This window comes from Ornithorhynchus anatinus, chromosome 5 (assembly GCF_004115215.2).
Source record: "Ornithorhynchus anatinus isolate Pmale09 chromosome 5, mOrnAna1.pri.v4, whole genome shotgun sequence".
Lineage (NCBI taxonomy): Eukaryota > Metazoa > Chordata > Mammalia > Monotremata > Ornithorhynchidae > Ornithorhynchus > Ornithorhynchus anatinus.
This window is the reverse complement of record NC_041732.1, coordinates 60,119,760-60,134,667: the sequence shown is the minus strand read 5'-3', so window position 1 is coordinate 60,134,667 and position 14,908 is coordinate 60,119,760. Positions and strand designations below refer to the sequence as shown.

The 14,908-nt window shown below is 52.5% G+C and overlaps 1 protein-coding gene across 2 annotated transcripts in view; it reads right to left on the bottom strand.

The window, feature by feature from the left end:
• Positions 1-6,587: 6,587 nt before the first annotated feature.
• ALDH4A1 (aldehyde dehydrogenase 4 family member A1) overlaps positions 6,588-14,908 on the bottom strand; it is a 58,087-nt gene continuing 49,766 nt past the window's right edge. For both annotated transcript variants that reach the window (XM_029065389.1, XM_029065388.2), the window contains exons 10-15: positions 14,500-14,696; positions 14,088-14,135; positions 11,848-12,000; positions 10,658-10,779; positions 9,398-9,516; positions 6,588-8,876 (exon numbers count right to left, since the gene is read on the bottom strand). In XM_029065389.1, the coding sequence (XP_028921222.1) occupies positions 8,764-8,876; positions 9,398-9,516; positions 10,658-10,779; positions 11,848-12,000; positions 14,088-14,135; positions 14,500-14,696 (752 nt within the window). In that variant the 3' untranslated portion in view covers positions 6,588-8,763. The remainder of the gene's footprint in view (positions 8,877-9,397; positions 9,517-10,657; positions 10,780-11,847; positions 12,001-14,087; positions 14,136-14,499; positions 14,697-14,908) is intronic.

Below are 14,908 nucleotides of genomic sequence, written 5' to 3'. Positions count from 1 at the left end.
TCCCTTTGACCTGAAACTTCCCCCTTCATATATGACAGACCACAACTCTCCCCCCCTTCAAAAACTTACTAAAATTATGTCTCCTCCAAGACACCTGCCCTAAGCCCTCCTTTCCCCTATTCTTTCTCCCTTCTTTTTCACCCTTGTATTTGGATTTGTAACCTTTATTCACCCCACCCTCAGACCCACAGCGTTTACGTTCACATACGTAATTTGTTATAATGTCTCTCCCACTCTAGACTGTAAGATTCTAGTGGGCAGAAAACATGTCTACCAACTCTGTTGTACTCTCTCCCAAGCACTTAGAATGGTGCTTTGCACACAGTAAGCATTCAATAAGTGCCACCGATTGATTGATTGGTAGCTATCTCCATTTTGCAGATGAGGAAACTGAGGCCCAGATCATCTGAGTGATTTGGTCATGGATGCAGAGCAGGTCAGAGACAGAACATGGATTAGAAAACAGGTTGCCTGAGTCCCTGCCATGTGCCTTTTCTACTAGGCCCTACTGCCTCCTCAGAGGCAAATGCTTCCCAAAGAGAGCATCCTGCTTGGGTCTGGGCCTCGATTCCAGAAACCGATTGAAAAAAAACCAGAGAACAGGCAGCAGCTGGGTTCATTCAGCAGCAGAAACACACCTGACAGGATTCTGACACACTGGTGTCCTTTCCCTAGAGACATTATGGAATCTGCAGCTCTAAAGAGTTTAGTAAGCCGGTGATCTGTAATGTGGGTTTAGAAGCAGACCTGCCCAAAGACAAAAGTCAGACTAGACAACTTCCAGGCAGAAGTTACCGGAGAGTACGAAGGGATAGCACGTCTGCCAGATCCCAGCTTGGTCTCCTCTGGGGAACTGATCCTCAGAGATATCTCCCCCATATGCTCTGGAAAGAGGTTTGAAGAAGGATCCTTCTTCTCAGAGATGGAGTAAGGACGGAAGCCGCATCGCCTCGTGGATAGAGCAGGGGCCAGAGAGTCAGAAGGACCTGGGCTTTAAATTCTGGCTCCTCCACTTGTCTGCTGTGTGACCCTGGACAAGTCACTGCACTTCTTAGGGCCTCAGTTCCCTCATCTGAAAAATGGGAGTTAATACTGTGAGTCCCATGTGTGACAGGAACTATGTCCAACCTGATTAGCTTGAATCTACCTCAGTACTTAGAATAGTGCTTGATGCATAGTAAGCGCTTAACAAATACTATTATTATTATTATTATTATTATTATTACCCAGCCCCTGCTCCAGGATGGAAACTGGTCCTGTCCCATTTTCTGAGCTCTGTTCCAACCTCTTCCTTCAATTCCCCTCAAACAGAACCTCAAGGACTAGATGAGAGAGCGCTGCGAGTTGGGAGGTAGAAGCTCTAGTTTTAAGTCTCATTCCTGTACTGTGTGATCTTGGAGAATTTGGTTAACCACTCTGAGTTTTGGATCCCTGACCAGTAAAATGGCGCTTATCAACCCTGCCCCTCTACACCTCTCAGGAATAATAATAATAATAATTATGGTATTTGTTAAGCATTTACTATGTGCATTACGAGGACAGAATGAAATGGGACGGGAACATACTAAGTTCATGAGTTCTAATTCCAGCTCTGCCACTTGTCTGCTGTGTGACCTTGGGCAAATCACTTTACTTCTCTGGGCCTCAGTTACCTCATCTGTAAAATGGGGTTTGAGACTTTGAGGTGGGCCAGGGACTGTGTCCATCCCGATTCGATCATATCCACTCCAGCGCTTGGCACAGTACCCGGCGCATAGTAAGCACTTAGTAAATACCATTATTATTATTATTATTATTATTATATAAGAACATAGGTGTGGAGGAAACGTTCCCACAATCCCAACTCCAAAGGAAGAGTCTCCCTCATCAGAGTAGTCAGAAAGCAGACTCCTCCCAACCCCGACAAGCTGTTGATCTCTTGGCTTGGCTCTGCCTTCTCTCTAGACTGTAGGCTCGTCACGGGAAGAGAGCTTGTCTACCAACTCTGTTATATTGTATTCTCCCAAGCGCTTAATACAATGCTCTGCACAGAGTAAGTGCTCAACAAATACGATTGATTGGTTGATTGATTGATTGATTGATTCCCTTCTCCTCTGAGCCTGGATCTGAGCTGTGAAAGAAGAAGAATGGCTCAGGCAGGGTCCTTGGCCCTCAGAAGACATCGTAGGATGGCTATAAAATCTTTCCAAAGTGTGTGACTCAAAGGGAGGGTGGAGCAGTGGGAAGAAGGTGGGGGGGGAAGGGACTCTAGCCTATTGTTTAGGAAGGACACCACTTCCCCCGGGCCACCTGTTGCCACCAGTTCAGACATCCAGGTGAGTCAGGGAAGCACCTTCAAGACACGGAGGAGGACAATGCCACCCTTGTGGATTGGGTCCCCTGGGAGAGGCCGCAGCCCCGGGGCAGCCGGGAGGGAGACAGGCCCGTGGGCGGGATTCATGCCACCCTGGGCTTCTCACAGCATTCCTTCCGACAGGCCTTGGCTGGGGCTCTTTTGGCCGTGGGAAGTGAGGGAGCGGACCAGAGGCGCCCAACATGATTTTTCCTGCCGATTGCATCCCGGTTTCCGGTTCTCAGACCCAACCCTCGTAGATGCTGCGGCGTGGAAGGTGTGGCGAGTGGGCTGACTGGCCCAGGCCTCCACCCCCTCGTACAAAGGGGCAGGGAGAGTGGAGCCTGGACGGGGTGGTCTGGGGCACCACTGACTCCATCGGTGGACTCGGGCAGCTCCTTGCTTTCTCAACCCTGATGTCGCCCCAAGTTCCCTCAAGCCCTCCCCCCACCCCAAGTAAAGCAAGGAGCATGGCAGGATGCCCCGGGGTCTGGTGGGAACTTGTCAGTCACTCAGTCAATCGTATTTATTGAGCGCTTTCTATGGGTAGGGCCCTGTACTAAGTGTTTGGGAGAGAACAGTACAACAACAGGCGCATTCCCTGCACATAATGAGCTTAGACTAGAAGAGGAGACAGACATTAATGTAAATTACAGATATGTACATAGCCATCAGGGTCGCACCTGGACAGTTTCCAGTACTCTACCGGTCTCGGCTACAGGAGGGAGAGTCAAACATAGGCCAGTCCATTCCATTCTTAGCTTGGCCAGTGGCTAGCGAGTGGAAGGCAATCTGCTACAAGTCCAAACTCAACTGTGCTGGGCAGCAGTGGCATGTGAGAGATTTGAGGGCAGAGATTCAAGTTTACTGCGCGGAAGGAGGCAGTGGTAAACCACTTCTGGATTTTTACCAAGAAAACTCTATGGATCCACTACCAGAATGATTGCAGATGGAGAGCGGGGAGTTCTGGGAGAGAAGTGACTGTGTTGTCGCTATGGGTCGGAAACGACTCGACGGCATAAGGCAAGACATATGTACATAAGTGCACCCTCATGCCCCTGGATTCCAAGATGGAAACCTAAGGGGGTTTGGCGCAACAAAGTGAGGTGGCTTGCTCAATGACGACGATAGTAATGGTACTATGTGCCAAACACTGGGGTAAGCACTGGGGTAGATGCCAGATAATCCCATCAGATCCATTTCCTGACCCACGGGGGGTCTGTGGTCTAAGAGCTGACATCCCCCGTTTTACAGCTGGGCAAACTGAGGCACAGAGAGGGAGCAGGCAAGGGGCAGATCCAGGATTAGAATGCAAATCTCCTGGCTCCCAGTCCCGTGCTCTTTCCACTAGGCTTTCTCAAGGAGCACAGGCAGGCTAGAGAGAAACCCAGGAGAGAAGTTCAGGGTGGGAGGAGGTAACAAGGGAAATCAAAAACAGCCCAGCTTCACAGCAAATCCCAGATTTCCTTTTTAACCTGGGGGAGGCAAGAGCAAACTGGGAGCTCTCCTGCTGGATGGGGTGGCGGGATGCGCAGCTGCCTTCATTTCTTTACCAGGTGAATGCCCCGCTGCCACAAAGCACCAGAGCCACTGTGCAGACAACCGCATTCAAATCACTTGGGGTGGGACCAAGCCCCCCCCCCCCCAGCCCCCACTGCCCCCCCAGGGCTCCAGTGGGGGCAGGGGAGGGTGCAGGGATGAGGCAAGAGTATGAAAATGAAGATTCTCCTCTCTGCTTTCAGGCCTGAGGATTTACATCCTGGATCATGCAAACCAGGATGAGCTTGGGGGCGAGCGAGCGGGAACGCCAAAATGAAAAGGACCCTTGGATGCAGGTGGCAGGCCCACCGGTTTGGATAGATTTTCAGCCTGGCTCCAGAGACCCACCCAATTCCTCTTTCCCCCTTTCCATTCATTCAATCATTCAATCGTATTTATTGAGCGCTTACTTTGTATAGAGCACTGTACTAAGCACTTTGGAGCAGGGCAGGAAGTTCACAGACGCTTAAAATGCCAGGCTGAACAATTAATCAAATTGTTTACACTACCAGCTCTTGGAGGGCAGAAAAGGGTTTTTTTTAAATTAAAGATCCTCCTACCTCAGGGGATAGGGGAAGGCAATCAATATTATAAAGATTAGGATTATTAATGTCCTCACCTCAGGAAAAAGCCTGTGCTGGGGTGGGAGGCGGGACTCAGGATAACATGGTTTAGTGGATAGAGCACAAGCCCGGGAGTCAGGATGTCATGGGGTTCTAATTCGGGCACTGCCCCTTGTCTGCTGTGTGACCATGAGCAAGTCACTTCACTTCTCTGTGCCTCAGTAAGATCATCTGTAAAATAGGGATCGAGACTGTGAGACCCATGTGAGAGAGGGACTGGTTCTACCTTGATTAGCTTATATCTATCCCAGCACTTAGCACAGTGCCTGGCACATAGTAAGTGCTTAACTAATACTACGGTCATCATCATCAACCAAAATTCACAGATAATCTCCAAACCCCCTTTTAGACAAGTTTCAGCCTTCTCTTAAACTGTACCTTTTGTTTATGTTGTTGAGAAAGGAGACAGGGTCTAAATTTCACTTCTCCCAGCGTCCTCTCCAAAAGAGGGACCCTGAAGAGATTGAGAAGCAGCGTGGTCTTTGAGAAGCAGCATGACCTAGTGGATAGAGCACAGGCCTGGAAGTCAGAAGTACTTGGGTTCCAAACCTAGCTCCACCACTGTCTGCTGTGTGACCTTAGGCAAGTCACTTCACTTCTCTGTGCCTCCATTACCTCATCTGTAAAATGGGAATTAAGGCCTTGAGCCCAATGCGGGATTGGATTGTGTCCAAAATGATTAGCTTGAATCTAGTGTGGCACTTAGTACAGTGCCTGAACATAGTGAGCACTTAACAAAAACCGTAAAAAAAGAAAAAAAGGATGAGAGAGCTACTGTCGGGAAGTCAAAGGGAGGAGAAGGAATAAGGTTGGATAATCCACAGACTCGGATCCTAAACACTTGAATCGTCGAGTTGGCTGAAATTCAATACATCCTTGAAATTTTTTATTGTCTTTGTGCTGTGTTCTGTGAGGGAATCAATCAGTCATATTTACCGAGTGTTTACCGTGGCAGAGCGCTGTACTAAAGGGCTTGGCAAAGTGCAGTATAACAGAGCTGGTAGATATGTTTCCCGCTCACAGTCTAGAGAGGGAAGACAGACATTTATATAAATCAAATGACAGACGTGTACCCAAGTTCTATGGGGCTGAGGGAGGGGTAAGTTAAAGGTGCAAATTCTAGGACAAGGGCGACTCAGAAGGAAGTGGGAGAAGAGGAAACGAGGGCTTAGTCAAGGAAGGCCTAATGGAGAGATGCTTTTAATAAGGTTTTGGAGATAGGGAGAGTGAATGTCTGGTGGATATGAGGAGGGAGGGAGTTCCAAGTCAGAGGCAGGAGGTGGGCGAAGGGTCGGTGGTGAGACAGGCGAGAACAAGGTACAGTGAGTAGGTTGGCATCAGAGGAGCTAAGTGTGCAGGCTGGGTTGAAGTAGGAAATCAGGGAGGTAAAGTAGGAGGTGGCCAGGTGACTGAGTGCTTTAAAGCCTATTGCAAGGAATTTGTTGGATATGGAGTTGGATGGACAACCACTGGAGGTTCTTGAGGAGTGGGGACACACGGACTGAAAGTTTTGTAGGAAAACAATCAGAGCAGCACAGTGACAAATGGACTGAAGTGGGGACAGACAGGAAGCCGGGAGGTCAGCAAGGAGGTTGATGCAGTAATCAAGGCGGGATAGGCTAAGTGCTTGGATCAACAAGGTAGCAGTTAGGATGGAAAGGCCGGATTGTCGTGAGGTTGTGAAGGTCAAACCAACGGGATTTAGTAACAGATTGAATATGGGGTTTGAATGAGAGAGATGAGGATAACGCCAAGGTTACGGGCCTGTGAGACGGGGAGAATAATGGTGGGAAAGCCATGGGGAGGACAGGGCGTGGGTGGGAATACGAGGTGCTCTGTTTTGGACGTGCTAAGTTTGAGGCGTCGGAGGCACATCCAAGTAGAGATCTCCTAAAGGCAGGAGGAAATACAAGACGGCAGAGAAGGAGAAAGATGAAGGCTGGAGATGTTGACTTGGGAATCATCCACATCGGAGTGGTAGTTGAAATTATGGGACCAAATGAATTCTCCAAGGGAGTGGGTGTCAGAGGAAACCACCAGCCCCTGCTTTTAAAGGATCTTACGGGAGTTTGGAGAAGAAAACCACAGCTCACTTAATTACTTCATCATTTTATTAGAAGGCACACAGGCAAATCCACCGCCCAAACCCCAGTCCACAGCCAGCCAAGACTCCAAGACCAGCATCACACCCAGGGAAATTTATACCCTGCAACGGACTGCGGCTTTAAGCACCTTGTGGTTCAGGTTAATCCCTAACAGTTATTGCTGTCTGCTTAGTGAACGCCAAGAGTCACCGACACCGGAGATCAATATTAGCCAACGGCGTTTAGGGAACGCGTGAGACTAAATCTTCAGAAAAAAATAATAAGGCTCAAGGTTGAATCCAAACTCGCCCAGGCTTTTCCATCACACTTTTCTATCAGCACAGGTCTCTCTCCATTCTGATCACCCACTGCCATGTGAAGGGATTTCCAAATTCCTAAATCTTAAGGGCCTCCTCAGGAAAGCTACTCATGGTGGAGAGCTTTGGCAGTTGGACTGGTTGCACCAGGTTAGGATCAATTGCTGAGAAGCCAAATCCGCACGGAGCTACTTGCAGAGGGGCTCTTACCGGACCTTGGTATCCAGGTAGAATGGCGTGATTTCCAGGACAGAGGATTTTGGGGCAACATGCTGAGACGGGAAGCGGGAGAAGGGTGAGTCTCGGGGGGATGGGGAAAAAAAGCAAGGGATTCTTCAGGATACCCCTTCCTCTCAGCAAAAAGCATTCTACTCTACCAGCTTCCCGTCTCCCGCGAGAACTGCAGCCCCACTCCCTCTTGATCTGTGACAGCAAATGCCAATGGAGAAGGGGGCATCAATGCCATTCATAGGAGGAATCCAACCCGGGTCTCACCCCCACGCCCAAGAGGAAATCTGGCCTGAGCCCCGGAGGGGTGGGGCGGAACGCAACCTGTAGGCCGAAGAACTTCAAGCCTGAAGTTACAACTGTTCCCCACCACGCCCGGCTCTCACACTGATTTTTAAAAACAAGTCTGGCCCGAACAGGATCGCAACAGGAAGGAAGGGGAGTTCCCTAGGCTCTAAACGCTGATGCATCGGCCCTAGGTGGCTTGCGAGATGAGGCCCATCTGCTTCGATTGGTCTCCAAAGGTTGGGGGTTGGCTCACACAACTGGAAGGACGGTGGCATTGTTGAGGCAGGCAGGATGCAGAGGAGCCAGGACCACCCCCACCCTCAGAAGGAATGCCAAAGCGCCACGGCTCAGTATCGGCCCACTCGGTCCTCCCTGATAGCTGGCGTGGGGAAGGTACAGCCCGTCCATACCCAAGATGGCAAAGCCCACAGAGGAGCCAGGAAGGAACTCGTCCAGGAGATGAAGACCGAAGCATCACGGTCGGGCCCAATGCGCCAACCGGACTCCCCCGTCCCAGGGTGCCCCGATCCACCTGTCCAAAGGGGCCAAGAACCCCCTTAGTTTGCTTTTGGCAGAAATGCTGGAAAGGGGGCCAATGGAAGAGGCATCCTATGTTTCCAGCTGGGCACTTGAGCCCCTCTGGTTGCCGCAAGAAGCCAGAGAGGAGGGAAGGAGCGAAGGAACAGGTGCCAAGGTCTATCTGTAAACATTGATGGCTCAAAGCTATCTGGGAGAAATCAGATTGTTGTATCTTCCCTCCTCCCTGCCCAAGTCCAGAGTGAGGGCAGAGGGTGACTTGAGTCAGAACCCTAAAAAAAAGCCTTTGAAACCAAATGGCACCTAGACAGGGGACGGGGAGGAAAGCAGGGGAAGGAGAGAGCCACTCTATGCATTTGACTGAGAAAAAGACCTGCCTTGGGCTAAAGGGAGGGTTGACCAGCAGGTTGAGACCTGTGTATTCCTGAAGGGACTGGCGAGTGACCCTTTGTTAAAACCATCCCCTTTCTTCTCTCTCCACTCCCTAGGAACCGGCCCTGCCACGACCTTCCACTGACTCCGGGCCACCTGTGGTCAGATCAAACACTAGAGGGGTTCATATGGGACGGGGTGAGCCCTCCTCTTGATCACATGACACAGATAGGCCACAGAGGTTATCAGTGAGGAAACTGCCGATGGGATGGTGATGGAGAGGGAGAAGAATCCACAGGGAATCCTTGAGGGAGAAGGTGAGGGCAGGGGTCACCCTCCTAGCCCGGTGGCTGGCTGGGCTGGGCTCACGGGAACCGGGTCAGAAACTATCTGGGCGGTCAGATATTCATCGGCGTGGAAGGGATAGGAGCCCAGAGCACATCTCACTGCATATATGAGTACTTCCAGTCCCCGAGGGGTGCATGGGTCTCTTTGATGACCTGAGGCGAGGTCCAGCGTAGGATGTAGTGAGGGCCTCCGGGCTTGTCGTTCGTTCCTGTGGGAGGAAGAAAAAGTGTCACCTGAAGCCAGGGACCTCCCAGAAGGAGCTTGGCTCCCGCCAACACCCGCCAATTCCAGAAACGCAGCGAGATTCTCTCAAAAATGGCTTCAACAAAATCCAATTTAGGCCAAGGGGAATTGGGAAAGGGAGGTTAAAAAGGGGTTGCGTCTCCCTCCGACTACCGCTGGCCCTCTGACTAGAGGCTAGAGACAGGATGCAGAGACTCTGGGGGGGGGGGAGGGGGCTCACCCTTCCCCCTGCTCCTCAGAGAGAGCCAGAGGCTGACCTACAAACTGAGAAGTCACCTCTGACCCTACTAACTGCTAAATGGGCCCCAGACTCTGGGGTCCTGAAGCACCTTGAGGAGACAGGGCACTACCTTGTTTCTCCATTGTACTCGACTCTCCCAAGCACTCAGTACAGTGCTCTGCACCCAACAAGCGCTCAATAAATACCACCGACTGACCGACAGAGCAGGCTGAGGAGGAGCACCGGCCCAGGCAAGAGCCACTCACCCGAGGCCCGGGCCCCGCCGAAGGGCTGTTGGGCCACCACCGAGCCGGTTGACTTGTCATTGATGTAGAAGTTGCCCGCCGCATTCCTCAGCGCTTCTGTGGCCTCGCGGACAATGTTCCTGAGGGGCAGAGATTCATTCAATAGTATTTATTGAGCGCTTACTATGTGCAGAGCACTGTACTAAGCGCTTGGAATGTACAAATCGGTAACAGATACAGTCCCTGCCCTTTGACGGGCTTACAGGCTAATCGGGGGAGACGGACAGACAAGAACAATGGCAATAAATTGAATCGAGGGGAAGAACATCTCATTAAAACAACAGCAAATAGAATCAGGGTGATGTACATCTCATTAACCAAATGAATAGGGTAATGAAGATATATACAGTTTGAGCGGACGAGTACGGTGCTGAGGGGATGGGACGGGAGAGGGGGAGGCCTGGCACACAGTAAGCGCTTAACAAATACCACAGTGATTATCAGCTGCTCGGGGTTCTCTCGGCCACGGGCGATGGGCGAGGTGGGCCAGGATGGGGCAGCGTCAGCGTCTCCCCTTCCTCCTCCTCATTCATTCATTCATTCAATAGTATTTATTGAGCGCTTACTATGTGCAGAGCACTGTACTAAGCACTTGGAATGTACACGCACCAGAAGCCAAAGTGCTGGTCACAGGGAGTCAGCGGGGGAGAATTCCCACCCGGCTGGCAGGGCCAGGTCCATCACTGAGGAATACCGGCCTACCGGTCAAATGGAATCAGACCGGGATGTCTGACCCCGGGGATATTAGGGCTCTCCAAAAGGCCCTTATCCCGAACGTACATTACTCAAGGGAAGGAGTGTGGCCTAGTGGAAAATCATAATAATAATAATAATATTATGATGGCATTTGTTAAGTGCTTACTACGTGCCAGGCACTGTTCTAAGGAGCGGGGTGGATACAAGGTAGCGGAATCCGAAGGGGTTAATGCCATATTCCTGCACTTCCTCCAGAGCCCCTCCATCCAATCCCCCTACGTCCCAATAACCAGGAGGTGCCCCCAGTAGGTGGAGGGGAAGTAGCCGAAGACGACGACGGTGCCCCCATCTTTCTCCTCGAAAGTCTAGGGGCCTGTCCCAAAGTCGGCCACCGTGCGGGGGAGTTCCTGACCCCCAAGGGGAGAGGGGAGGAGGCGGCCAGCGATGCCCGCTTGGAAGCTATGGCACCATGGACCCCGATGCCCCACTTCAACCAGCCAATGGGGGGGGTCGAGGTCCACTCACTTATCCTGGGCGAATACTGCCCCCGTGAGGCCGTAGGCGGTGGTGGAGTCCACGAGCCGCAGGGTCTCCCGGTACTTGCTCTCGGGGTAGACGTACACGGTCAGGACCGGACCAAAGATCTCCTGCGGTCGGAAGAGCAGACAGGTCAGGGCCGGGGTTGAATGATGACAACGCCGACGGTATCTGTTAAGCGTCTACTATGTGCCGAGCGCTGTTCTAAGCGCTGGGGTAGATACAGGGTCACCGGGCGGGGCTCACGGTCTTCATCCCCACTTTATAGATGAGGGAACTGAGGCCCAGAGAAGTTAAGTGACTTGCCCCAAGTCACGCAGCTGCCAAGTGGCGGAGCCGGGATTAGAATCCACGACCTCTGACTCCCAAGCCGGTGCACTTTCCACTGAGTCACGCTGCTTGGGTGAGCCTCCTGCCCCTGCTCCACTCTGCCGCTCCTCCACAGCGGGAAAGGGTGGGATGGAGGAGGAGGGGCTCCCAGGAGCCCCTTCACCTTGCCCCCACTCGACGCCATGGGACTGAGCTCTGGGCCAGAGCTCAAAGAGCAGACACCCCTGTGCGGGCTGAAGAGAAACTGCTGATTCAAAAGTTGTCTTGACCTGTTTCTGCCTGGAACAGGAATGCGTCTGGGTCTTCCTCTAACTCCCTTCAGATTCCAGCTGCGACTTCGGCCTCGTACCCTGAGGCCCTCCCTCCCGGTCTAAACCCCAGCCACTGCTCTTGGTGACGATCCCCAACTCTGAAACAGAGGGGCCTCTGGCTGCCAGGGGACGGAGAAAAGGAGGAGGAGGAAGTGGAGAAGAAGGCACCCTCTGCTCAGCTTAGAGAACTTGGGTAATTCCGCCCACTCGCCTCTCCCGGGACAAAAAAGAAAAGTCAAGCTCACCTCCTGGCCCCCAAGCTCCCTCCTTCACCCTTCTGAATGAAGATCTTATCAAAGTATTTGCCAGCAACATTCCTCCCAAGCTTGGGAGGAGAAACCAGAAGCCCCGAGAGGGTAAATGATTTGCCCAAGGTCACACAACAAGCCAGGGAGAGAGTTAACTCTGGTCCATTAGCAAGGCTGGGAGGGGCAGGGCCCCGCGGACAGGTCAGATCAACTCTCGAGGTCCCCATCCCGACTAGCCCGTATGCGGCAACCCAAGGTGAGCAGACCTCACCGGCCTGGAGATTCCCACCTCCTTCATGATAGAGTCCTGTGGGTCTTTGCTCTCGATGATGCAGGGTTCCACAAAGTAGCCCACGGAGTCATCACACTTGCCCCCGGCCAGGATGCTGAGGTTGGGGGAAGACTTGGCATGCTCGATCCACTTCTTGATGCGCCCAAAAGACTAAGGAGACACAGCAGTGGAGTGGGTGTGTGATGGGGAGGATTATGGAGGCGGGGAAGAGGGAGCAGTCAACAGGATGTCAGGAGAGACCTGGGAGATAGCCACCTGGGACACAGCCAAGACCTATCTACCTTCTCTCCCTCTCTCCCCCCCTTTCTTTCATATTTAAGTGCTTACTATGTGCCAGGCACTGTTCTAAACGCTGGGGTAGATACAGTCCGGGTCCCACATGGGTCTCACAGTATTAACAGCCACTTTATAGATGAGGTAACTGAGGCGTAGAGAAGTTAAGTGACTTGTCCCAAGTCTCCCACCAAGAGTCCCTGGATACACAGGAAACAGACACCCATCTCCTTTGAGGTCATCGAACCTTAGGCAGAGCAATCCCCACTTCTCCATCCGTCTGTGTCAGTCAGGCAGATCTGACTAGTAGCCAATCCGCTCTGAGTTCCAGGGGTCTAATATGGTGCCCCACCCAGCAAGAGGATGTTATTAAGCTCCGAAAGCCTGGGCAGCCTGGAGAGAGAAGGGCAGGGAGCAGGAGCTGTAGCATATGTGTGGGTATGTGGGTGTGCACACAAGCGAACATGCCAGTGGGCACGGTTCAGGTGCGGGCACGCATCTGTCTCCAACAGGTAACAAAAGAGGGCTTGGGCCGTAACCGTTTGGTTTTTTCTGGTGAGTGAGGGATCCTGCCGTCTTCTAAAATAGGTGCTCTCTGTGCAAGTCCCCGAGTCTGGGGCCAGGCAGCCTTGTGGGGCTGGGATGGAGGGAGAAGCAAAGAATGGGTTTCTTCATTCACGAGGAACAAGGCTGGATGAGGAGGGAGAGGGGAAAATCCAGGGACCTAAAGATCCTGATAAGGGAAACAAGTGGGGAAAGCGAGGCAATCTGAGTCAAGAAGCATTGTGAGTGGAAACCTAGGTTGCTCACTTCTCATTTAACTAGCAGGTTGGAGGGCAGGGGGATCTGTTCTTAGGGGAGATGGAGATGAAAGCAGGCCCATGAGAGCCCTGTGGAGGTGATCTTGGGAGTTGGCCTGAGCAGAGGGCTTTCCCATGGGCTGGGGAAATACGACAACTGAGGAGGGTGCGGGGGGAGAGGGAGACCACCACTTGGGAGTGGCCTCCCAGCAGGAGATGCCCAGGAGCCAGAGAGTACGCCAAGCTCACCCACATGTAATCTTCCTGCCACTTCTGTTCTGCCCTCTGCCTTTAGACAGAAGAGTAAACCTGAAAACCAGAAGCTCTCAAAAAGCAGAGGCCTCTCTAGACCTTAAGCTCCTGGGGGCAGAGAACGTGTCTACCAACTCGACTGTACTGCAATCTCCCAAACACTTACCACAGTGCTCTGCACACAGAAAGCACTCGCTACATATCACCGATCGATTCTAAACGTTTAAAGAGTTCACTAAGACGGGAGACGCACCCTAGATCGAAATAAGGGAAGAGAGGAGGAACCTAATTGAATTAGGGGAAGAAGAGTGGTCACAGATCCCTCAATTAAGCGGGACGGATTCAAATGCTCAAACCTTTCCCTCTGAGGGCAAAACACTTCACAGACTCAGTCCCTTATCACCATCAGGATGACGGGTCCAGGAAAGTGATGCCTGCTAACAGAGGCCAACCTGAAGTCCAGTCCAGTGAAGCCTAGAAATTTCTTTTTTTTTTAAACGGTACTTAAGCCCTTACTACGTGCCGGGCACCGTACTAAGCGCTGGAGGCAAGTTAATCAGGTTGGACAAGCTCCACGCCCGACTTGGGGCCCACAATCTTAATCCCCATTTTACAGATGTAGCAATTGAGGCACAGAGGAGACGAGCGACACGCCCAAGTTCACACAGCGGATAAGCGGCGGAGCTGGGATTAGAATCCGGGTCTTTCGTCTCCCAGGCCGTGCTCTATCCATTAGGCCACGCTGCTTCTCATCCCTCGGGAGCTCTGCCAGGCGGCAAGCCCACGAGTCCGCCGTCCGCACCACCGCTCCCCGCCCTCTCGAGACCTGGAATTTAAGTTCTCCCCGGTGGCTTGCCTCTGACTTGCAGACTCATCAAAAGGGCCAGAGTCGAGGGAGAGGCAAATGCTTACCGTGGCATCAATCACAGCGGAGAAGAACGTCCCAAAATCCTCCGCGGGCTGGAAAGGGAGGAGAGCAGAGGAGAGAGGGGAGTCACCACAGGGGTGGGGACAGCGGGCCCATCCCCCCCTCCCTTATCAGGCACCTTTTTCAATTAGCCTTTTGGTATCCTGGGTAACTTATAATCATCGCTCCTCCAGTTTATTGCTAATCACTGAGAGAAAGACCGGGGTGGGGTGGTGAGAGGGAGAGAGGACCCGGAGGAAGGGAGGGGAGGCTGGGAGGAAGAAAGCAGGGGATAAGCAGCTTGGATCATGGGAATTAGGAGCCAGCTAGCCGAGGCCCTAATCCCATCAGCCTCCCGCTGAGCCCCAAAGTCCCACTGGGAGGGAGGGAGAGGAAGAGGATGAAAGGGACACTCACGTTGCCCACTTTGATCTTGCCATGCTCCTCCAGCAGCCGGGCTTTGATCTGGGGCCACAGTGAATCGGGGACGTACAGGCGGGAGCAGGCGGAACACTTCTGCCCTCCGTACTCGAAGGCCGAGCGGACGGTCCCGCTCACCACGCTGGCCACGTCCGCCGAGCGATGGACCAAATGGAAGTTCTTTCCGCCGCACTCTGAGGGCAGAGGAGGAGGAGAGCAACTGAGCAGAGCCGGCTGGACCACCCGGGCCTGTCGGAGCCAGGCCCGACACCCCCGCCCCGTCCACTCCCGAGGGGGCAGCCCTTCCTCGGGGAATGGAAGAGAATAATAATAATAATGATGGTTTTTGTTAAGCCCTTACTACGTGTCAAGCACTGTTCTAAGTGCTGGGGTGGATACGAGATAA